Source organism: Peromyscus maniculatus, chromosome 1 (assembly GCF_049852395.1).
Source record: "Peromyscus maniculatus bairdii isolate BWxNUB_F1_BW_parent chromosome 1, HU_Pman_BW_mat_3.1, whole genome shotgun sequence".
In the NCBI taxonomy this organism is placed as follows: Eukaryota; Metazoa; Chordata; class Mammalia; order Rodentia; family Cricetidae; genus Peromyscus; species Peromyscus maniculatus.
Genome location: NC_134852.1, coordinates 103299985 through 103325978, shown reverse-complemented (window position 1 = coordinate 103325978; position 25994 = coordinate 103299985). Strand labels below are relative to the sequence as shown.

The following is a 25994-nucleotide window of genomic DNA, read 5'->3' as shown; positions in this document are numbered from 1 at the left end:
TTCTTATTTCCTGCTAGCCACAACAGCGCTGAATTTTATCTCTATGTAAGTTACACCTTGTCCTTCTTTAAAACATTTTATATTGAATACACAAGGTTGTATAGTTGTCTGGTCCAAGTGCATGCAACACTCAGTAGAATATTATAGCAGGTCTTCAGTAGATGATCATTGTACAAAAATACCATTTGGAAGGCTGCTGTAACAAATGATTTTGTTTCAATTTGGCTAGCTTTAATTTCATTTTTTTTTCTTTCTGGGGAAAGAAAAGAGCAAGTGAAAGAAAATAATCCCGAATCTATAGACACTTAATGGTTTATGAAGTCTAAGCTATTCATAGCTCTGTAATTAACAGCAGGCTACTTCCTAACTGAGAGCTCTTTTGTGTTTCCAATGGAAACACTGAGGATCTGGGTTTCTATAGTTACAGAATGAAGTTTCAGAATACATTCATTTCAGTGGCAGAGTAGAATATTTGAGTGGAAAGAGATGAACAAAACCTTTCACATCTAACATTAGATATTAAAGCAATATATTCCACGGAGAGAAATTTGTGTTGAGAATCTCTCCTTGTCTCTACTCAACACATAACAGTTGGGAGGAGAGCAAGAAAGGCTTGGGATAAACTGCCAAGTAGAAGAAGTTCATTGACAAGAGGCCTGCTCAGAGCTCTGCCAGCTAGTCTGTCTCCCCTCCGAGTTTAAGCTCAAATGGTAATTCTTATTCACCTTTTCAGATTTTCCTAAGCTGTTGTTAGAGCCTTTCATTTTATTCTGGCTCCTTTGCATTAATTTGGCTAATGATGGGAACCACTGATTCATCCCACTGTCAAAATGACTGCAGCATGTGGAGAATACACGGTTATTTGAGCAGAGAATGCGAATAGGTTTTGCATAAAACCACAGAAGCCACAAGCATACATGGCACAGGCTCAGTGCAGTTTTCTGACCTAAGAATTATTCGGGCAGAACAGTCCACATTTTCTAACATATTTCTGAGGTCATCCTTTCACTATTATGAAGTGACCTTATTAGGCCAGTTGAAGTGGGGTCATCAGGTAAATCTTTGTTTACAAAGAATATAGTCAGACTCATATAAGTGCACACACACTTACCTATCAATCACTATGGTTTGTTAATATCTTTACATTGGAAATGGATTTTTCATACAATATATTCTATTCTGATTTTGGTTTCCCCTCTCCCAAGTTCTCCCAGGTCCTCCCGACTTCCCCACTCTCCCAAATCTACATTTTTCTTTCTCTTTCTCCTAATAAAATAAAAAAAAATAGAACAAAACAAACAAATAGAAACCCTTCATATAGGTAAAAGAAAAAGAAGATAATGGTAGGTTATTACAGAGACATTGCTCGTGTTCACTTGTGAAGGAGACTGGAATATCTTGGTTCTTATTTGGGTGGGAAGTATTGTGAATGATGGAAATATAAATGACAGCTGAACTTTTAATATATAACTACTAATGGTTCTCTTTTTTATTTGTATCATCTTGCTTGTTCCCTTGATAACCCAGCAACACAGGTCTTGTCAACCCCATTTTGTGGCTGTCAAAGCTGAGGCTTGACGCAAGATAGACTAGAAGGTGATGGGAACAGTTTGAACTTGCTCCCTGTAACAGCTGACACCAGTGTCTGCCCATAGCCATGCTTTGGGGGGAAAAAGAACTCAAACACCCGTCTTGCCTACTTCACTCACTGGAAATTCAACAAACATGGGCTTTTGGATGCATGGTGCATAGTTAAAAAGCCAACATATAGCCATTAGAGGCTTAGGTTGAATTTCCCCACAAAGGCTACGTTCCACTCCTCCCATTTCCCTTGTCCAAATATTCTGACAACAAGACTCAAACATTTAACTAGTGAGGGAGCAACATATCAGGACAGGTTGGCCTCAAAGTTCAGAATAAATTTGCTTTAGTCACTGATATTGGTTTAACTAAATGCTCTTTTGCTAACATTGCCTGGAACACAACAAGCTGGTCTCTCTTCAGCACACTGACACTGCACTTATCCAACACAAAGAATTGCCTCCATCAGCACTCTGCAGACCTCTCTCCTTGGTGGAAACAGCTGCAGGTTACTCTATCTTCCTCACCTCAGCTCCCTATATTCTCCCAGTTCTTCCTGGGAAAAAGTGACTCACTTATCCCCCAGAACAAGTGCTAAGGCTGAGAAATAGGGCTTTCAACAATGCAATGTTCTTTTCTTTTGGCATCAAATGCTTAAGATCTGAAAACTGGAAATAGTCTTCGTTTTGAGTGTACATCAAGTATTGAAAGCCGTGCTCAGCACTTTACCTAATTTATCTGTTACCTATACTATGATTCATGACAACATGGAAGTGGGCACATAGTACATGTGAATCTTTGTTAAATGAAAGGATGAATGATATCTCTGGCAGGCTATTAGTTCTTGACCTCTCTGTGAAAATTCAGGCTAAAGGACTTGAAATGGCTTGTCAAAAAAGTAGTGTTTCCTATTAAAAGCTCATCATTTCACTCTTTCCTATCAGCGAGAGTCTAGGTTAGGGGCTGGAGAGATGGCTCAGTAGTTAAGAGCACTGGTTGCTCTCCCTGAGGACCCCTAGCCACAGAGCATGTCACAAATGTCCGTAACTCGAGTCCCAGGGGCCTTTGTGGGCAACAAGCACACACAGACATACAGTCAAAACACACATACACATAGCATTGCCTTTCCTAGTTATGTTATTCCTTTGGCCAAAAGATACATTAACGCTCCAAGGCCTTTGCTTTTCATGTGGGCCAACTTTGAATAGTAAAGAGACTGCAGAGAGTTACAGCAGAGGCTAAAGGAGACCATATAAGGAGAAAGTTTATCAGAGTTTGATGTAGTTAGAGCTCAGTGTTAAGGCTATTAAGATGCTATGCTGTGTCACTAAAGCCACTTGCAACACCAGTCTCTATGTCTTCACCTTGTGAAAGGGAGGCAACACACACTTTAGGTGCTTACAACCACTGCCAACATTGCCAGGTAAGCTAGGGGCATGGACTTGTCTCTGAGGGCATTTCCCAGTGCGGGCCTGTAGTAGTTGAATGTGAAATGTTTTCACGTGTATTGGAATGCTTGTTTCCCACTTGGTGGTGCTATTTTGGAAGGTTGTGGGATCAGAGATGGAGCCTTGCTCCAGAAGAAGGGCCGCAGGGGTCGGGCTCAGGGCCTATGATGCAGATGTAGTCTTAGCCAGGGTTCTGTGTCCACTTTTTCATTCTACAAAGATGCAGCTGGCACTTGCCTCAGATTCCCATAACCATGGAGTCCCGCTGCCATGTGATCATCACTGTCATGGACTATGCCCTCCTAAACTGTGAGCCAAGATCAACTTCTCCTCCTGTACATTGTCCATGACAAGTATTCTGCTAGGGGAATGAGAAAAATAAGCAATAAATGGCCCAAGGCTGAAGCTCTGTAGGGCTGAGGAGAGCCTAAACCTTTACAGTTGCTCACAGAGGTATATGAAAAGTGTATGTTCAAATCCTGGCTTAGCCTCTTGCTATTAGTGTGACTCTGCCAGGATTCCTGGGTTCTCTGAATTCCATTTCTACAACTGAAAAGTATCCTAGATACAGTGGGAAGCCATATAATCATGCTATCAGAAAGAATTGGGCCCATTAACTGGTAAGTTACTTTACTTCTCAGACCTCCAGTTTCTCTTTGAGAAAATTAAACTGAAATCATATATTTGAGAGCATCTGGCATGATGCACAGCATTATTAATTAATGTTTCCACCAAAACCTATGTTGAAATTTAATCAACATTGTGTGGTCTTAATGAGTGGAGCAGGTGGAACATTCAAGGGATGATTGTGTTATGAATATTCTGCTCTCACAAATGCTTAATCCATTTATGAATTGAAACACTGGTGGACTGATAGGGTATTGTGAGAGTGGGCTTGTTATAAAAGCCAATGGGGGTCAAACTTTATGTGCTTCCCTTATGGGATACCCTGTAAGGTCTTAGGATTTTTAGAGGCCCCATAAGTAAAACATAGATGTGGCCATTCAAGCTTGCGCTACCAGACCTCCAGAAACATGAGCTAAATAAGCCTGTATACTTTATAACTAAGGCAGTCAACTGTATTGGGTTATATAAACAAGAAGACTATAACATATGGTCATAGCTATAATGAAAAGGAATCCGTCCTTCAGTCTATTGCCTTTTCTCATCTCTTGGTATCTTTACAATGGAGTCCTTATTGCTTTAGTCATGGGTAGCTGACAATGATATATGCTAGTCTTGTGAATGATGAGATCTGGGCAGTGTTTCTACAACACACATGGCATGCCTGGCACATAGACATACCTCAAGCAATGCTGACTGAATTGAATTGAAAAAAACTGAATTGAATTATTGTATCAGTTTTTATCACTGTGCCTTAATGAGGCAAGGCCATCTGAGTTAAGATGTTATAGTCTAAATTCAGATCTCAGCTCTGCCACTTACTACATGGGCGATCTCAGGCAGACTAATAGCTTCTTTGTGCTGCATCTCTTTCATTTGTATGAAGGGCATAAAAACGGTATCCCATCTGAGGAGTTGTAATGAGACTTAAACATGTTAAAAACCACAAAGGGCTTAACGCCAGGTCTAACATGCCCTGAGAGTACTTTATACATACATTTATTCATTATGTAAAAGAAGGGGAGACTGATAACATTCGTATGATTTGCCTTCCAGTTGCATCGGATGATTAGACAGAGCCATCAGAAGAGAGACATTGTTGTCAAGGGTAAGGTCATGCACTGCTGCTGTCCATGCCAACTATCTCCACATTCCTACACGAGCTCAGGAAGCAGGTGAAAAATGAGTTAATAACTTGAAACAACTACTGATTGAATACATTTATTTAGATTTTAGAAACTATTTTAGTTTTATTTTTCATAATGTACATGTTAGAGGATATATACACATGAATGTAGGTGCTTGGGGGGAAGAGAGATATCGATTGTCCTGGAACTGGAGTAAATGGGTGGTCGGTCATGAGCTACCTATTGTGAGTGCTGGGAACAGAAATACCAAACTGGATCCTCTACTAGAGCAGTACATTCTCAACATTTGGATTTTAATGGCATAAAATTAATATATGAGGACTCTTTAAGAGGTAGGATTACTGTGATTTTTGCTTTTCTCCTTATATTTTTCTAAAATTACTTTTATACAGTGAGACAATACTAGTTTTATAACACATAAAATACATTTTTGACAAAATTAAAATCCTAAGAAAATATTCATAATATAAATTTTATAATAAAATAAATACAAATATTTTTTACTTTGTATAAAATATATCTGCAGCCAAGTGGTGCTGGCACATGCCTTTAATCTCAGCATTCGGGAGCCAAAGGTAGGCGGATCTTGGTGAGTTCAAGGCCAACCTCGTCTACAAAGCGAGTTACAGGACAGTCAGAGCTAAAGCACAGAGAAATCTTGTCATGAAAAACCAAATAAAAAATAACTAAATATAAATATATCTGCAAGGTAGGCTATCAGTATGCAAAAGAATGTAAATAAATATGAACACAGCAGTACTTGAACAAACTACTTCTCCAGGGCAGCAGTTGTATTGCTGTTAAGATGATTTCTTTAAAGTAAAAAAGATGGCTACTTTCAAAATATGAAAAAGCCAATTCAAGGATGATCACCAGCAAGTGGAAATTTGTTTCAGAGAGGGCAATTTCCTTTGAGGAAAATGATGAGCACTTGGCTGAATGAATGACTATTGACATGATGGTTCGAATCACAGAAGACTAGGTTTGGAAAGCACTGGACTATTTCCTGTTTCAACCCTCACATCTAAAATTTGAGACCCTTCTGTGTCTTCCTGCGTAGTCTAGAGCATCTCTAGGCATTTCAATGAGAAGAATGATTTCTTTAAAATGAGAGGAAATCTATTTCTGACAGATTTTGCCTCTATCCCTGGGACCAACTGAACATGACAGCTCTTTCCAAGAACAGTTCCTCAGACAGCTATGGTTAACTGAATCTGAGCAACCCAGGACACATGTCATCTTGACTTTTTTTTTTTTAACCTGAAAATGCATAAGCACACAAAGTAGTATTAAGAATCACTGCTTTAGTACTACATGAACTCAGTGGATTAAAAAGAATATACACAGAACTGGGAGGGAGAAGTGATGGGGATGTAAAGATTTGGAAGCAAGAGGGTGAGGAGTGGATTCTCTATCCATCGTTCTCCTGGATTTTCTTTCCTCTTCCTCCTTCCAACTTTATGACTGTTGATTCTCCTTTCGCCCTTCTCACCCAGAGTCCAGTTAGTGCTGCCCATATATGTGTGGATATGGGGCCATCCGCTGGAGTAAGCTCAACCTCCCAGGGATGACACCTCCAGTGAAAACTAACTGCCCCTCCCTTCATAGCCATCACTTGTTAACAGCTCCTCAGCTCGGGGGGGGGGGGGGGGGGAGGGGGGGAGGTGCTCAAGGGTCCCTTGCCCACCTATGCTGGAATGCTGACTGACTTTAGATTTGATATAGTCAATGTTTGTTTTGTTTGTCTCGTAGACCATGTCTTGTGCCAGAAGGACAATCATGAGAAGGGAAGTTCCTGGTGGTGGTGGTTAGTGGCTTGCTAGGACATATGGGTGAATGGCTGCCATGAGGAGTATTTCTGCCTTTCAAAAACAGAGTTGAGGAAGCATTTGGAAGAGAAGAGCTTGACATGCTTAAGAAATACCCAGATCTAAAATCTGAGCAGCTAAAGGGAAAGCTGGGATGGGGAACAAGACTAACTAAAAGAGTAAAAGGCAACTGTCCATCCAGCTACAGGACAATTCATGGCTCAAGCATCTGGGCCTTAGTGTGGTAAGTTGCCTTTTATATTTGGCCTTTCTGTACAATTTCCTGGTAAATGCTGAACGATGGGAATCGGTGCATCGGGTTGTGAATGGGCATGCAGGCGCATAAGCACAGCCTTTCAAATACAGCTGCTAGGAGAGTCATGGAAGCAGCTCTTCCCTTTCTCTGTATGCCTCATCACACTCGCCAATTTTGGTAAAATCCTAACATGCAGAGAATGAGAAATTTTTTATTCTTGTCACCTGTCACCACTGACAATTTTCTTGTAGAATGCTTATCACACCTAAATAGTCATTTTGTGTGCAGTCTCCCCTTCCTCCCTCCCTGCATTTCTACTCCCTAGATAGCTAACACACAGGAGAGAGAGAGAGAGAGAGAGAGAGAGAGAGAGAGAGAGAGAGAGAGAGAGAGAGAGAGAGAGAGAGAGAGAAGCCATCCTTACCTTCGCTTGCTGGGAATGACGCCCATCTCCTCACTGTCCCCGTCTAGTATGACCCTTCTGGCTTGCCACCACTCATCATCAGAGGCGTTGATAACATGGAGAATGTCTCCATATTTAAAACTAAGTCCTTGGCTAGGCAGCCCACTGTCTTTGCTCTTGTCATAGTCAAACATGGCTCTGAAAGAAAGAACAAAAGATGGCATGGTTAGAAAACAGACGGCATGGATTTAAAACAGATGCTTTGGAATTTCAGCTCTTGCTTGGAGGCTCCATCATCTCCTGCATGACTTCATGGATTATGCTACACAATTTTCACTTTTTTTTTTTGCCATAAACTGAGGTTACATCTTGCTTGTTCTTTCTAGTTGCAGGGGCAGCTGACAGATCCCTATAATAGAGTCCGCTTCTTCTCTTGCTTGAAGACCACCATATGTAACAGGGTGACAATCAGAGCCTAGGCCCCCAGTTTATTACCCAATTGAGATATTTTTCTTCTTATTAGAACCAAATTTTTCAAATGAAAACTAAGTGAAGAAAACCATGGCTATCTTCCTTAAGTACTTTGTGCTCTAAATAAATTCCCTTCAATGTAACAGCTTATAGACTTCTTCCTTTGTAATAGAGAAAAGGGTAAAAATATAAAGTGTCTACCCAGAGTGACTGACTCCCCTCAACAATGGAATACTGAATTATTACTGATTCTGGGTGCTTGAATGGGTTACTATAATGACCTGAATGAATGCTTAAAATATAAAAAGTAGGAAAAAATCGGTCTTTACATGTGTATAGAACAAAATCCTTTTAACAATATCACAGCTCTTTTTACTTTCAGGAAATTCCAGACCTGCCTCATCATCGTGCTGATCACTCTGAATTGTAATCCTTTGTCGTCATGGAAGTGGCTTAGCTGAGCCCTTGCTAGGGCTGAATGCATTGCAATTGCTAAGACTGGTTCAATGTCAGAGTGAGAAGCAGTATGAAATGGTGACTAGAGCAGTTGAAGCCATAGGGATGAGACAATTTAAGGATGCGACAATTTACTGCATGTACTATACTGTCTATTTTTTGACATGTCCCCCACATCTTAAAACCCACCACCACACATAGTGTCTATCTAAGGTTTCCCAGGAGATGATTCTACCGCCTCCCTATGAATTCCTTTCATTCTGCTCAGAGACTTTCTTTATGTTGTAACCACTATGCATGTAAAACAAGCTAGATTTGGAGAGTAGAATTTCCTAAAATCATTTGGACCAACCCTGTCTCTTTTCCTTCCTTTCTTTTTTTTCCCTTCCCTTCTCTGTCAAACAAATGTCACATCTGCTGTCATGGTAACCAGAAAGTGCTGGAGATAGCAGTTAACTCTCAAATATTATAGAAGTCGAATTACTTACAATACAGCCATTTCTAGTATCCCTAAGTGAAGTAATTTGGAGAGGATCTTTTGGTCTGAGTGACTGGAATAAATTATTTCTTCCTTGACCATCTGCATCTTCCTTATCAGGGATTCACACAAACCCCATCCCAGAAAAGTAGGGGTGGGGAAGGACAGACATCTCTCCTGCTGATGGCAATTCATTGTGTGATAAGACAGAAATCAATTAACATTTCAGAGCCAAATGTGTTCAGTGCAGTTACCTTCCCATAATGGAAACAACACAGGCAACATCTAGCATGTGGTAGGAGCTATGGAGCGTAAGGGATTATAATGGGGAAGAACTACTACTGAGGCCATGCCCTGTTTCTACTGTACCTTAATAGGCACACAGCTGGTTACCAAGGCAAGCTGCTTAATCTTTCCTAGGTTTCATTTGCTCACATATGGTATGCAATGATGGATGCTGTCTCCATTACTGTGTGGGTAAATTGCATAAAGCAATGTGCATAAAGCATGTACAACAGTGCCTAACATACACTGGCTAGCTGTATGTATGAACTACATTCCTTCCCCTTTACAGTGAATTCCAACAAGATTCTTGTCTATCAATTGCACTTTGTGAAAAGAAAGAAAGAAAGAAAGAAAGAAAGAAAGAAAGAAAGAAAGAAAGAAAGAAAGAAAGAAAGAAAGAAAGTTAACATAGTCGTCTTAAGACAATGTCCTTAAAAAGACCCATGACAAAGGCATCTTCAGCTGATATTTAGAACTTAAATTTTGGAAAGATTCCCACTAGTTTTGGACATAGTATTTCATGTGTCTGTTCTGTACCAATACTGTCACTCAGGCTGAAAATAGCTATGCTGTGCTCCAGGCAGTTTCCAGCACAAACCTTCCATCCTGAATCTCCAACACCTACCACCTGTTGTCACAAGTGGATACCAGAGGAAGCAGGCATGTCCCATGTGCCTCCTCAGAGAAAAGGCTCCTGGAAGCTTGTACTTCATGTCCTGCAGACTTTGTCCCCAGGTCCTTTTGCTTTACTGATTTTGTTTTGTAATTTTTTGCCATTAAATAAAAAAAGTCAGTCCTGAATTTAGCTATGCTGAGCCCTATGAATTAAACTTGCAAGTATTGGGAAATTCCAATATACACTCTACAGACAGCAACACATTTTTACATAGACTGTCATATCTGTGACTCTATCTTTCCCTGTAAAGGTACTATAAATAATACTATCCCTTTTACAGAGGAAGGAGGCCCAGTGACTGGTCCCAGCGTACTTAGTTCAGCAGCAGCAATGCAGGGCAGTTTGGGACTCCAGGTCCAAGGTGGTTTGGTGTCTTTACCCTGTCCCCATTGAGCTTGGGAGGAGGTGGAGGTGGTGCTGGCTGTGTGTAAGGACAATAATAGTAGCAATAGCAACCACCACAACTTAGCCTGGAGGTTTGTAATCAGCCTCAAAGTAAATATTGGCAGTCTTGTTTTATATAAAAGGAAAGGATTCTAGGGAATTAAGGGACCCATCTCAGGTTGCATGTATACATGTGTGGGAGAATGAATGTATAGTGATGACTACCTGACTCTAAAATCTACTACTGTAGCCCTTTGTGGCTCATTTTCCCAGCCTATTGCCCTCTGCCCATGACTTAGCAGTGCCAATGACCTGAAATTTCTCCTTTCAGATTGATGCCTCATTGTCTATATGTTTCTGAAGGTCACTTATTGGTTCATTCCTGTTCCAGCATTTCTCACCCAAAAAGTACTGTTTGCTGGCTTTGCTCTTGGCCTCAAGTGTGGGGGACAGAGATAAGAGAGGGAAGGTCTCATGCGGCAGTCAATAAGACACGTGATTTCAACTGTCAAGTAATACCAGTTCCCTTTAAGAGCTGGGGTGAGAACTAAATGGAACCAAACATACCCAACAATAGCTCGACACCAGAAAGTGCTCAACTACATAATTCAGAGCCCCATGGCTTCCAGAACATGTCTGGGTCACACCCGTGTGACCTAGTATCTGTCTTCCATACTTGTGTGAAGACGTCTTAAGAGCCTCTATCTGTCTTTAAGGTTAGGCCAAGGCACAGTCTCAGTAGACGCCTCTAGAAATGCTCCAGGTGACCACTGGAAGCCCCTTACCTCACACCTCACTATCCTCATATATGATGTGGGATGTGGAGATTATTCCCAGCAGCCCTCACCAGGTCAGCTGTGTGCCATCCATTCCTAAGAGCAGCCGAAGGGCAGTTCCCTGCTTCTGCCTGAGGCAGTAGATGCCCTGGCTGAGAAACTCATGTGCTCTTTCTATGTACTCTGCTTATCTTGGCCAATCTGACCCTCTAGGATCACACTGATTCAGGCTTGTCGGGTTCCTAAAACCCAGCAGCTGACACATTTCAGCTTCTGTCTCCTTTGGATATTAATGGATCCGAATGTCTAGGGAAAATGCTACAGTGCCTCATCACCTAATTTAAGAAGCGATAAGCTGTTTTTAATTTGCCTCATGTGCTAATTCATCACAATGGCTTTTATAAAATGCCATTAAGACTCACACTTGCCACCCAGGGTGCTTTTAACAAGTCCATTAAGACAAGTAGAATTTGCCACAAATAATGCAATGGCTTCCTCATCCCTCCTGCCCCTCCTGAAATGCAAAGTGCAGCGTCTCTGCCAACTGGGAAAGTCTAGGAAGGAGAGTGAAGCTACTACTTGCTCATCCTTGTGGCTGTACATGGTAGCTGTAAAGTATCAGGGTACCCAACTGAATCTAAGAACCACTTTGGAACTGGACACTGGGAAGAGGCTAAGAAGAATGCTGGGGTACACAGTAGAAAAACCCTGTACTGTTTTGAAGAAAGACCAGCAGAAATAAAGCTATTAAGATGAGCCAGTGAAACTCCACAGATTTCTCACAGAATTCTGGGCTTCAGGGAAGAGGGGGTGAGAATGTATTACTGCGAACTAGGAAATGGTAGGAAGTGTTAGTGGGATAGCGTCCTGCAGTTATGTGCAGAAAGAACCAATGGGAGACAGTGGTGGGAACAAAACAGGCTCTCCCCAAAATGTTCCTGTATTAGTCTCTAGAAGAATCGTTCTCAACCTGTAGGTTACGACCCCTTTGGAGTTCAAATGACTTTTTCAGAGGTCACCTATTATATATCCTCAATATCAAATATTTAGTTTACAATTCATAATAGTGGCAAAATTACAATTATGAATTAGCAATGAAAGAATTTTATAGTTGGGGGTCACCACAATGAGGAACTGTATTAAAGCGTTGAGAACCACTGTCCTAGAGCCTTGTGTGATATAAAGGACATAGTGTGCCTACAGTCCAGAAGGAAATATTGGGTGGGATCAGCCTGATCACATAAGTCCTTGAAATTGAAAGAAGCTGCAACAAATCGACACGAGAACCGAAATGAGGACTTGAAAGTGGAAGAAGAGAATTTGTTACAGCAGTGACGGAGAACTAATACAGGGGATTAAAAAGCAGCATCATTTGTAGATATAAATTATAGAGCAGGGAGTAAGGACCAGCTACCTGGCTGGTGGTCCTCTCACCCATTACTGATTCTTTGGACTAAAAACAATTATTGAGCAATGCCAATAACATTTAAATTCCCAATATTGCTTGCTCATATGCAACATACTTTTGCTTTATATCATTTCATTTCCATGAATATACAGATGATTATTCCTACACTTTATCTAATTCTTATGAAACCTTAAGAAAGCAACATCTGTTTTGCTTAATTTTAGGAAGCCACAGCATAGAGGCAGCAGACTTTTTCTCCTCTAAAGTTGCAAAGCACTCTGCCCTTGATCCCTTTGGGGCAGCCTACATTAAAAACCTACACTAGGAATGACTTTCACCTCCTGCCCTGGATCAGAAGCTATTGCAAGTCAGTCACTTCCAGATCTAGCCTGAGCAGAATCCCAGCAAAAGCACTTATAAACGAAGGAATGAATCAGCAATCCTCCCTTCTGTGCTGTGAACTTGTTTGGGCTGTAGAAGCTGTTGTTTCCATGACAACTTTAAGGCTCAAGAAACAGAGTGCTTCATCTCAATTTCCTTAGTCCTTTGAAATTGAGGCCTCTGCTTGATTAGAGGAGACCTGTCTCTCACCCTTCTGTGCAACAAAAGAAAGAACCAAAGCAACAAAACATATGAAGTCTGCTGTCTGCCCAGTCCCACGCCATGTGCTGTGAATGGAGATGTTTCATTTTAACATTAAGGTAAGTCGCTGTGGACAGTGCAAAGAAGCACAGATGTTATCCTCAAGTGATATGTTCATGTTAGTTTACCTCTCTCAAAGGCTGTCTCTGAGGGAATCATTGGGGTAAGTTGGGTCTCAAGTGAGATACAGGGAACCTTCAGGAGCACCTTCAGCCAACAGTTCCTCATTCACCTCTTCCCTGTTGAGAGGCGTGGATGGCTGTTTCTTAACTACATCAACAGCAATGGGTGATAGTGTCTTTTAAATGTGATATAAAAATACATTCATAGTAAACTTTCTCCAAATGTTTTCCTACCACAGTATGTGGGGGAAGAAAGCTAGATTGAAGCAGAGAGATTTGGCCTTTAGTTGCTCTTATTTTAAAAATCAGAAATTGCCATCTGCTTTTCCCTCATCTTAAAAACAATCATTTACTTACTCATGCATATAATTGAGAGTGTTTCAAAAACATAGAGGGAATAATGGAAGCAGAAATGAGTTGAGTGGAGTCAGGGGAACAGGGTTGGACATAGTCCCACCTTGTAATATTACTATCTTAACTTCTTTGTGCTATAGCTTGCATGTAATGATGAAGATGATGATGATGATGATGGTGATGATGATGATGGAGGAGGAGAAAAGAAGAAGAAGAAGAAGAAGAAAAAGAAGGAGGAGGAGGAGGAGGAGGAGGAGGAGGAGGAGGAGGAGAAGAAGAAGAAGAAGAAGAAGAAGAAGAAGAAGAAGAAGAAGAAGAAGAAGAAGAAGAAGAAGAAGAAACCGATGACTCTATGAATTTGTCATTTGTAAGGCCCTTTGTTCCACAAGACACTTTTAAGAAACAGGGTAGCTGTCCATGCAGCGAATGTTAATGTGCATCTCATGGGACAGTGTTTACGTTGCAGGAATCAATTAGTCCTGTGTCACTTCCTCCTTTGAGTTAGCTAGCTTTCCATCACCAAATGACACACCCAGGAAAAACAACATAAAGAGGGAATGCTAGTTTTCACTAAGAGTCTCTAAGATTTTAGTTTCCGGTAATTTGGCTGCATCACTGTGGGCTTGTCTAAAAGGGAATATCAACATTGTGAGTATATGGTGGAGAAAATGTTGTTCATCTCATGGTGGCCAGGAAACAGACCAACTGAAGGAGTGACAAGAGGTAGTGCATACCATTTTAGGGCATACTACTAGTGACTTCCACTTCCTGAAATGTCCATCACTTACCAATAATGCATTTCCACTATGACTCCATTGATGAGTTAATCCATTAACAATATCTGGGCTCTCATGATCCAAATGTCACACCTCCAACAACTACTATGTAGGAGAGAATGCCTTTCTTTGAAACATGAGCTTTTGGGAACTTTCAGATCCAAACTATAACATTTGTCAGCCTCAGAACTTTTTTCTCACACCCTCTCATTGCAATTCTTAACATTTGCATATTCTTGCTTATGCAAACTCAGGTAACAGGGGATTTCACATCATCTAGTTTCAAGGGCTCAAAACAGAGAAGATGATCAATAGAAATAGTTTATTTTTCAACATCACTTTTCACAGGGAAATTCCCAGAATTCCAGTTTTCCCTGCAATAGCACGACCAGCTAAAAACAACAAGCAAAAGGGACCTGAGTGGTTTCCAGGATGGATTATCCTGTCTTTTTAAAGAAATCGTGAGCAAGAATGCACCATTACTGCCTTTGGAATAGAAACACATTGTCTCATGGTAACGAGAGGCACATGGTCCTTACTTCAAATGTCTTGGGGAACCATGATATATGTAGTCTTGTGGATGATTTGTTCTAGGCAGCCATTTATTTCCTCATCTGCTTTAATATTCACATGCATTTAGTTAAGAGGGTGGTGGAATCCACAAGCAGATCAGTCCTCATGGTTGAAAACAAATTCATCTTTGTCAGCCCTTACAAACAGTCCACTGCCTAAGATGACAGTGCTTATTAACTTATGGCCAAATACTGTAGTAAGCCTTACACCATGACAGGCCAGGGTGTTTAATTGTCTGTGACTCAAAATGAAGGCATTGTTCCATTGTTCCAGAAGGGAAATTTTATGATGTGTCACACTATAGTATTAAGTGGCCCACGCCATTTAATCTTCAAGACCTTACAAGGCAGTTTAATACTCTTTAGAGTATTCTCATCCCACCAAACTATTTCTAGGCTCTGAGAAGATTGGGAAAATGCCGATTTCTGCTGTAGTCAGTAATAAGGCAACTATTGTTTGACTGAAGATAGAACTAATTGGACACTGAAGTCCTTACAGGCTGGGCCTCCCTGTAGTTGTCACATTTTGATTATAATTTGGACACCATCATTGCTTCCAGGGGTGACAACTATTTATTTTTCCCTCTCCTCTCTTGGATCTCCGGTGCTACTGATTTCCTTAGGGACTTGATGTGAGTGTAGTTCTCATGCATGGGGTCCTGCTTGTCAATCATTGCAGACAACTTATTATCAAAGTCTTCAGAGACTGGGCCCCCTCTAGCCTGCCTGAATGACAAGTCTCCCAACCCCAGCCTAGGAAGGCATAAACAGACCCAAACCTTCCCAAGGGCAGAGCTCCATGGCAAATGGTGTTTCAATATTTAGGGTTGGGTGAAGCAGTAAACTTGGTCATCTAAAGTCACTGTCATTTTTCTCCCAAATATCATCAGTTGAATATTCATAAACTAAAGTGTGGGACAGGGAAACATGAATGGTTTTAAGAACTCTTACGCTCTGGTCTTGTGTGTTTGGGGATGGAAGTACTCACAGCAATGAAGACACTTCAAGGGGCTGACATAACCCCATTTGTATCCCTTTACTTCTGACCTGAGCTAAAAATGAAGGCCAAGTTCTGTCAGGGTATTGCTGTCACTAACTAAGAAGTCTGGGATGGAGAAAAAGAAATATTCCTGTAAGATAGGTCAGCACTGCTGACTGCATGAGTAACACTCGGCCTTCTCAGTATCTAGACCAGTTAGCAAGAAACAGACATTCGAGTCTTGGATTCAAATAGTACCTTTACAGTTTTAAGCAGCTGTGTAAGTTTTAGCAAATCACTGAACCCTTTTATTCTTGAGCTCATGAAAAATATACAGCAAAGGATAAACACCTGTGTTCAAAGGGCCCTATAAAAATTACACAAGAGCTTTCAGATGTGAGTACGCAAATGCTCATTAGTTAGTAATCGATCCGAGACTCTCTGCCTTGCAAATCCCAGCCCTTGGGCCTAGGGTTACTAACTGGAGCACCAACAAGGCACACAAACCTCTGTTACTGTTGAGTGTTTACTGACTAGCACCAGATGAGATGGAGGGTAAAGCTCATTTTCCACAAGAATGCATGAAATATGGAAGAAGATAATCCAAGAACATTTGATACGACTGCCACAATTCTTAGGTCCACTGTAGTGGTGGGTTTTGGACTGAGTAACAAAATGTTCATGCATCACAATGCCAGGTGGCTGTGCGATCTTTCAGTGTTTCCAAGTACTGGGCTTGTTACACTGGTTTTGTTTGTTTGTTTTTCAGAACACTAGATAGAAACCACAGGCTGCACTGTGACAGGAGAAGCCCTGGAGTTAGGAGAGTTTCACCTCCACATCTCATATATGACCACCAAGGCTTCCACCATCACCCAATGACCAGGGCAGATGAGAGACGACATGGTGGGTCTGTACTCACCTGGGTCAACATGTTGAGTTCAGAACATAAGCAAGCTTCAATGGATGGAAATAAGAATATATATTTAAATACCAAATGTGGCAGTATTTAGAATACATCTAAGTACCTTAGACACTGTTGGCTTTGCTGAGAACTCAGAAATGAATAACCAGCTTGATTCCAGCCCTTGGAAGCTTATGTAAGGCTGGTGATGTGGAGAATGAGGTACATTCATTTGACTCCTGGTTCACTCAGAAAAATGTTGGGTTACTTACAAAACAATGATGGTTCTGGGAGCCTGAGATACATAAGTAAAGAAAAATATTAAAAATTCTGGCCTGATAAAATTTACATTTTAGTGAGGGGAGATGGGCAAAACAATAAATATAAAAACAGGCAAAAGGTGAGAGATATTACAAGTTCGTAACTGCTGTGGGGAAAGTTAAACATAGACTAGGGTGGCTGGGATCAGGACTGTGGGCTGGATTGTGGTGGCAGTGCCAGGGAAGCTTGCATTTTCAATCATGGTCAAGATGTGACCTGCTGAGGAGACACCTGAGTCCAGGCTTGAAAGAGGAGCAGGACTGGACATGGGGGCATCTGGGGAGAAAGTACCCTAAAGAGGGGGAGCAGCCAGACTGAGGTCCTGGGTACAGTTCAGTTGAGTCCAGCAGGCTGTTAGAAGAACATGGGGTTACTGCATAATCGCAGAGCAGGAAACCCTCTTGGATGCTAAGAAACTTCAAGGGGAGAGACTGCCCACCCCATCTCTCAGCATCTTCTTGCCCTCCTCTACAGCCTGCTTCTGCAGTAATAGTGACTTAAATTCCCGAGGATTCAGGCCTCTTCTCTTGGCTGCTCTCAGTCTTAAGCATTCATCTCGGCCAGGCCACCCAACATCCCTTTTTCTTTTCTTAGATCCCCTACCACAACTTGAACAGCAGTTGTGGACTTCATTTTTTAGTCAATAATTTTTAACATTGTGAGCATGTATTTTATAGATATGTAAGCTCTATGTGTGGATGTGTCTAAACCATTATGCAAATTTCAGTCAATTCAGACATCTATAACTTTCTCTAGAAACCTTTTTGTGTTTGTCTGTCTAGAAAACATCATTTCTTCCCCACTCTTTGTTAGAGGGCTACTCTGCATATTATTTCAGTCTTGCTCTTATGGGTTGCACTTTAGTTTCCTTGCCTAAAGTGTATTTTCTCTTCTAGATTCTCCACTTAGGAGTCTGGGGAGTGCTGTCACTCATCTCTGTAGTCTTCCATCAGAGGAGGGGTTGAGTTGATTGAAATAAGAGCCCGACCCAGGTGACCTTGGGAAAACTACTTCATTTCCTTGGGCCTCCTGTGGTTCCCTCATCCGTAAAGTGGAATTAAAAGATACCAGTATTTTTATATTCATTTTCCTATTTGCTTTCACTTTGATACCTAAAGCAAGGTTGTTTAACCATCAATACCATCTTGTAATTTAACCGAGAGAATTTTGCTTTCTTGGTGACAGATAAGGTGAATATTACTATCAGGGACAACCTAAATTTAGAAACCGTAAAAGAAATCATCTCACAGGTTCTAATGCTTAATGTGCTATGGGAGAAGAGTCCCATAGCAGTGCCTGACACTGTGTGTGTGTGTGTGTGTGTGTGTGTGTGTGTGTGTGTGTGTGTGTGCGCACACACACACACACGCACGTGTGCAGGCATTTGCTGCTGCTGTGTGTTGTAGATGGCTTAGAGTCATTTCATTATATCTTATTCTTATACATAAGGTTTTGAAGACGCTGGGTTCTTCTTTCAGTGACTTCAAAAGTGCTCAAAGCTGTGTGGTGGTCTGAGTTTTGTTTGGTATGAGCTTTGTGTAGCAGCTCTAGTTAATTGGATGCAATTTCTATAAGAAATGTCTCTAGCTTTCCAAATACCTCAGAACTTTAAAGGGAAATAAAGACTAATAAAATCCATAAAATTAGCATATATGCATTTATTTATAGTTTATATGAACATTATTAGTATTTCTCCAATAGCAGACTATTTTAACTTTAGAATTCAAGGGTGAGAACATGTGTCCAGTGTCAATCATCCACCCATTCATTCAGTAACGCATTGACTAACTACTGCGTGCTCTGGAACAGAATAAGGAGAAATGCCAGCTGGGACTGGAAGCACTTTCCTGTTCTGTCACCTGTCACTCACCTGCTCTGCAGCTGTGGCAAAGGTCCTTAAATTCTGTTTCCTATTCTGTAAATTACAGGCTAATCCTGTCTGCTAGACAATGCTGGTACTGAGGCAACTTGTGTAAAAGTCACTCAAAGGGCTTGGTGTACAGACACATGGTAAGCTGTAAGAATAACATGTACAGGTGCAGGCAACTATGCTAAAACTCAACTTTTGGGGGAATATAACAAAGATTCATTTCTATTTTCCAGTGTTTAAATATTGATTCATGTAACACTCATCTGGCTCTTATTAAATGCCAGATCTGGGGCTCATGGTTCTCCTAGCAATAAAAGCCAGGGGAACTCAGGGCAGAGGAAGGATAGGATGGTGTTTTCTTTCCATGGGAGAAAGTGATCAGACCGCCCAATGTGATGGCTGTGAAGACAGCTAATGTTGCATAACTTTTAGATTCGGGAAGCCACATAGATCATGCTTTCAAATTTATCCTCCTAACATCCATTATATGTCAAGTATAATGCTGGGTGTTGGGGGCGGGGATATGGAAGTGAATAAAAAAAAACAATGCCATTATGGATTTTACAGGGATGGCAGTTGCAGAAGAAATAATTACCCAGTATGATGCTTCATAAAAATCAGATGGATAAGTAATGCATGGATATATATGATGGAGAAAAATGAACCCCACTCTAGGGTAGGGGTGGGGCAGGTTCAGATGGCCAGGACTAGTGGAGGTTCAGAAACTTGCTTTGGCACTTTACATAATTTATGTGCAAGTTTCAAAGTTTCACTGCCAGAGTAAATCACTTCTTTTTCTTCAAAAAATATTTCTAGAAATAACATCTGAAGTGCTGACTGAATAGAGGGAAAGATAACTCCTGGCTTGTTTTCACTCCTGGTGCTCAGTGACCTGAAGGCCCCAGTGAGGAATTCTGGAGGTCATTAAAACAAAGCACAGGAACTTTCATGCCAGAGCATCAGTTTCCAGAAAACTCCAGTGATGAACACTTGCTTCTATTGATGCCATGTCATCTCCAAGGCCATTTGGAATCTCACAGATGTCCATTGGCTTTCAAAATGAAAGCTTGATGGGAATTCTCCTTGGAGCACTTTTTAGAGAACTTAACAAGGGCTTCTTGAGGCATCTAGAAAAATCCTGGGATATCCTGAGTTCTAATTATGGGAACTCAGAAGGATGGAAGTGTGATTAGTCATCACTAGGAGAGGGCACAGACATCAGTTCAGTGGGTATTTGCTGTGTATGGTCTGGGAAGGGCCCTTTCTGTTGAGAGGCTATCTGTGTTGACAAGCAGAAGGTAGGTCCTTGGAAGAAGAGAGAGCTTGCTAGGAAGTTGCCACATTCCTAGGGATCAGTTCAGGGAGGAAACCACAGGCGCATAATCTGGCGAAGCGTGTGCAAAGACTGACAGCAATTTGACAGATAAATAGTTCTACAAAGAGGCAAAGTAATGGGAGGATTTTCCCATGTTACTCAAGACTCAGATTTAATTAGGACACAACTGGAAAAAACCACCATGAGGTTGGCCTATCAGTTCTGATAGATGTGAGAAAATTGGATGGGAAAACATAAGAGGAACTGGGCAGCACTAGTTGTTTCTAGAAAAGTCCATATCTAGTGGCAGGCCAGCTGAGATGGTGCTAGAGGCGATGTCTAGATGTGAAGGCTGAGGTGGGGAGAATCTGGACTGCTGAACTCACCCCTGGCTGGTGGCCTTTCGAACTAGAGAGATCTACAACTCTAATGATTAGTTCTTAAAGAGAAGCCATGATTTCCCTTTCCTGCTCTGCAGTCTGCTTTCACACAGTGACTGGACCAGTTGTCTGGGAACTACCACAGAGCTGGCCTGTCCATTACCCATTCTCAGTGTGCTCTGCAGTTTCAACTTGGGGCCCAGTCGTTTGTAAGGGCTTCTTGCTTATCTTAAATCATGTGCTCGGTGCTGAAGATAAAGGCAGCAGATAGCAGTTTGTTTATACTCAGGAATCTAGCTGGCGAGATGGTACTACAAGCAGATCAAATCTATTTAGAGTTTGTTTTTTTTTTGTTTTTTTTGTTTTTTTGTTTTTTTGTTTTTTTGTTTTTCGAGACAGGGTTTCTCTGCATAGCTTTGCGCCTTTTCTGGAGCTCACTTGGTAGCCCAGGCTGGCCTCGAACTCACAGAGATCCGCCTGGCTCTGCCTCCCGAGTGCTGGGACTAAAGGCGTGCGCCACCACCGCCCGGCTCTATTTAGAGTTTGTGAAATCCAACAGTAAAGTTTGGAGGATCTATAGAGGAACCCAAGACTTGCCTGCTCTGAATGCTGAGGGTGACCAGGCCCTGTGGCTGTCTACTTTTCCTGGGTTAGCCAGATTCCCTGCTCCACAAGATCCCAAGCTGCTTCAGTGGTACAGGATATTAAACATAGTAAAAGGGAAATGTTTTATAACTCTGGCTTTGGAAGATAAATATTAGAATTTTACCTGTCCTTAGAGATTCCTAAATTACCTTTACTTTTACAGGGATTATGAGGTCAATGGTGCATAGAAAGATTAATCCAGAGTCTCAGATCTGCATCCTCATACCCATTGGGCCATGTGCTTCCTGCCTTGAAGCTGTGTCTTATTACTGAGTTTTATGTATACCAATAATAAACTATAGAATAAATAGGGAGGACAAATTCCAGATTCCCATCAAGTTTTTCCAAAAGGAAAGCTAGTGTTGCATTTTAAAGAAATGCTCTTTCTAGGGCTGGGTGTGGTTGTGGTACATGCCTTTTATACCAGTACTTGGGAGGCAGAGGCAAGTAGATCTCTACAGGTTCCAGCCTGGTCTATATATAAATGAGTTCCAGACCTGCCAAGGATACATAGTGAGAATCTGTCTCAAAGACAGACAGACAGACAGACAGATAGAGAGATTATAAAAAGTTTAGATGTGCTACACACACACACACACACACACACACACACACACACACACACACACACACACACACACCTACCTTTATGGGGAAGGGAGAACTTTCCATTATAGACCAGTGAACATCTGAAGGAAAGTACCTGTTGTTAAGTTAATCAAGGCGCCAGGTCAGCAAGCAAAGGGCTCTTGCTTACAGGTGGAGATCAATTCTGACAAGAAGGGATATTCACAAGGGGCCTTTTTCAATTTCATTTGATCAGTTAGAAAAGATGGAGTTACCAACTCTGAGTGGAAAAGGATATCTACAAGATAGCTAGAGAAATATGTATCCAAAAAGCAATTTACTTTATAATCCACAGAGCTATAGGCTTATGATCACTCTAAATCATGTCTAGCTGTGGTCTTTTCCTTGCACAAAATCTCCCACTGGGATCCATTACATGCATCTCTGAGTCTCTCTCTTATCTTTTAATATCCGATACATTGAATAAATCCGATGGATTTAAGTTTCAATCACGTTTTTATTTCCTTTTAATCTTTTTTTCCTATATGAAAACATGCCCCCCCCCATTTTTTCCCTTTTCAGGTAAAGAAGTCCCAGTGTACTTACTGTTAGATAGCACAGGATTGAGAAAAGGGGGGAATGAGCAGGGAAACAGTTACTGGAAACAGCATTGGTTAACACTAGAATGGTATTTTCAGGTTAGCACTGACTAGTAAGAGTACTGTGCAGTTAATATTAGTCTCTCCATTTTACAAACAGGCAGAGAGAGTAACAGACATTAAGACATGAAGTTGTCTGAGCACAGGCACACACCATGGAAGCTGTAGAATTAGACCTAGGTCTGCTTGTCTCTTGTGTCTTTCTCCATTGTAATTCTGTCTCTATGGACTATCTTTTCTCCAGGAGAATAGAATCATCACATCCTTAGCCTGCATGAGAGGTTGATTAATCACAAAACTCCCACTTTCAAGTCAACATCCATTTGTTTAGCATACCCAAGTAAACCACTCTCTACATGCAGAAGACTAGTGCTGATGGATGAATAAAACCTGGCCAGCTGTGTCCACTCGTACAAGTTAGTCTAGTGTGGCAGATACCGTGCACATTACAGGACAAGACACACTGTGAAGGGTGTGTAAGAGAGTGAACCACATACTGAGGAGTAAACTGACAGAGGAACACTAATTCTAACTGTGGAGACTCAGAGGATTTTGCAGAAGAGGTATGGCCTTTATAGAAAGTCTTGAGGAATGCCACTTGGCCAAAGAAATTAAGTAAACAAAGAGCATCAGAGGCCAATAAAAGAAAAGACAATGCTATCTAGCTATTAAGGAATGCTTTGGGATTAAGGATTTATGCATTTCCTAGAACCCCTAGAGTTTAGTGAGTCTGCATGGTTGTGTGGTTGAAAGCGTGGATGCCAAAGCCGATGGAGGTCAGCATATACAGGAACCAAAAAACATATACAATAAGAAGAAATTATTCTCACAACTTCACTGGCTGGGTGTATCTGGACAGAACTGGCATTTCTTTATGTATGGGATTCATCAAATACCCTCTTATTTGGATATGGTGTTACTGGAAAACTCAAACTGATGTCTAGAAATTAAAATCCGTCTGACTGGCATGTCAGAGCTAGAGACAGGCTTACATTATTAGCCCAGTGGTGAAGCTGTGATTTGCTTTCTATCCATTCTCAAAGGAAAGGCGAATGTTAAGTATTGCTATGGTTACCACTCCATGTGTCTTTTACAGGATTTCTCTTCCCTGTTTTTTTTTTTTGAATCAAGGTATATTCACGAGACTACATTTTGACACCTAAAATGCAGTTAATTGTGGCAAATGGTAAAGAGAAGAGGTCACATTCTTCCATCAGTGTCTCAGCCTTTAATAAAGCACAAATGACTGATGCTCCAGCATTTATGTTGGATGCAGAGAATACAGAGCCTTCCCTGGGAACGGCAGATCAATGTGCCTGGAGAGTCTAAGTTTCCTGATGGATCTGTTGCACTGCCACACTAGCTATGAGCAGCTCTCCATGAAGTATGAAAAGAGAAAGTACCTTCATGTTTAAGTCATTGTTATGCTGGCTTTTCTTACATAGCTTAACATAATCATTTTAGTTACAAGATGAGATCAGAAGAAATTGCCTAGGCAAAGTAGAACAGAAAGAGGGAGTCGGTGCTTCATCAGAGGATTAAAGAGCTTAAACAATAGCCCGATTATTAAGGAGAAAATTAAAGCAGGGTGAAATAATGTGCCATGATCACGGAGGAATAATGATTTTAATAGCGTCCCAATTTCAAGTTGATCATCAGACTCCTTCAGGGATCTGAAATGCAGGGCTTTCAACAGCTGTGCTCCTGAGAAGTCATTTACAAATTCACTTTTAAAACAACAACAAGCACCTTTTTCTTGTGTTTTAATAACAGGTTGTTACTGAAAGACTTCTGCTTTTTGTTACTGTTTTGTCTTGAATTTGATTTGTTAAAAAACAAATAAACAAGTGACCTCTTCACCCCTAAGGCTGTGCTTGAAGGCCATTGTCAATCACAATGCAATTTCTTTCTGACATCTTAGTCCAGAAACCTCAGGTCAGGTGGTGTATGGCAAGAACAGTCCACAAAGGTGGTCTGGGAATCAGAGCAAGTTTCTGAATAATAACAGCTACCTCACGAGTTCATGTATTGTTTCAGGTCCTTTACCCCACCCCATTTTATTTCTATTCTTTTAGGAAACTGAGGCTTAGAATGGTAAAGTGATTTCCTCCACCCTGATCACGTAACCTGAGACTGTGGCTGAGAAGTCCATCTAAGATGTCAATCTGTGACTCATGTCCTAATTTCCCAGCATATGATGCCAACAAAGAGGACAGAGAGGGTGAAACTCTGACATTTGACATTTCTCCCTTCTTCATGAGTCAGCTGGGACAGAGATTGTGAGTGGACAGGGTTGGGGTGGGGAGAAGGGTGGGAGTGGTGTGCATGTCACATAACAAACAGGAAAGCACTGTCCAGAAAGGTTGGCTTCACCAAGTCCTGGGTTACAAGGATCTCTGGAACCCTGGGATGGTGTGGAAGGGCTCAGACAAGCTAGTCAGAGAAAGTCAGTGAAAACTTAATGCTTCAGAAGAGCAGGGACGTCAGTCTAAACAGAATAGCTCCCTGGGAATGGTTACCAGAACAGGATAATAAGTTCCAGTCTTTCAAACCACAGCCCCACCCTTGAGTGACTTGTACCAGACACTTTCACAGCCTTTTCTTAGAGCACCTAGGACAGTGTTTGGGACACGGTAACTGCTTAGTCCTAATTTGCTACTACTTTGGCAAAGACCTGTAATTGTTTAGTACATGGACCTGGATAGCATTGTTTAGCATTTTCATCTGCAGCCCCTTTAAAGCAAACTCAATTTTAAAGGGTCTACTGGGAAATATGAGAAACAAATCTGAGATCTGCAGTTTATGAACCTATGTGAGATTAAAAAAAAAAATTCCATTACATTGAAACACATGTGACAGATGGAAGAAAATGACACGAACGTCACATGAACTGTAAATGAGTTCTAGGTTGTGAAGGAATCTCCTCCCTCCGACTGTTATCAAGGCTTTTTGGTATTTATAGAATCCCTATGAAAAGATACTTTCATTAAGATACCTTTTAAAAAGAGTTTAAATCAATTTTCTTATCCATTTTCTTCTGAGCAATTTCTAGAGGTAAGTAACAATGAGGGGATGATGGAGGGGAATCTATGCACAGGTCACATGACAGGTATTTAAATAGTTATATCTTGTTTTGTCATTTATAATACACTTGCGTTATTTATCAGATTATCTCATTTAAATCAAACAATTTTTCCAGTAAGTATTTTTTAAACCAACATGACATGCAAAACAGCCACACAGTAATGTATTTGGTGAGTTAGAATTCTGAAGGAAAAACATCTGGTCTGAAATCTGAAATCCATCCTCTCTACTTGTAAACGTCCAAACCTTTTCTCCAGTACAGTGCTTCTTAACCTTCCTGATGCTGAGACCCGTTAGTACAGTTCCACATGTTGTGATGACCACCAACCATATAATTATTTACATTGCTACTTCATAACTATAATTTTGCTGTTATGAATCATAATGTAGACATCTAATAGGAAGGATATATGATATGCCACTCTTGACCCCCAAATGGGTCATGACCCACAGGTTGAGAACCACTGTTCTAGGCCACTTTTCCTTACTCTGAACCAATACCTTAATTCTAGATACAGACTGTAAACTCACCTGCTCTTCTGCATGTTAGTCATCCAAATACTTAGGTAACACTAAGGACTGAACTTGACACTTCCAATACC

The 25994-nt window shown here is 41.1% G+C and overlaps 1 protein-coding gene across 28 annotated transcripts in view; it reads right to left on the bottom strand.

Annotated features, from left to right (window-relative positions):
- Dlg2 (discs large MAGUK scaffold protein 2) overlaps positions 1 to 25994 on the bottom strand; it is a 1859766-nt gene that overhangs the window by 63251 nt on the left and 1770521 nt on the right. For all 28 annotated transcript variants that reach the window (XR_013043174.1, XM_076547134.1, XM_076547135.1 and 25 more), the window contains one exon: positions 7290 to 7466. Coding sequence is in view for 27 of the 28 variants with exons in the window: in XM_076547134.1 (XP_076403249.1) it covers positions 7290 to 7466 (177 nt within the window). In the remaining variant the exon portion in view is untranslated. The remainder of the gene's footprint in view (positions 1 to 7289; positions 7467 to 25994) is intronic.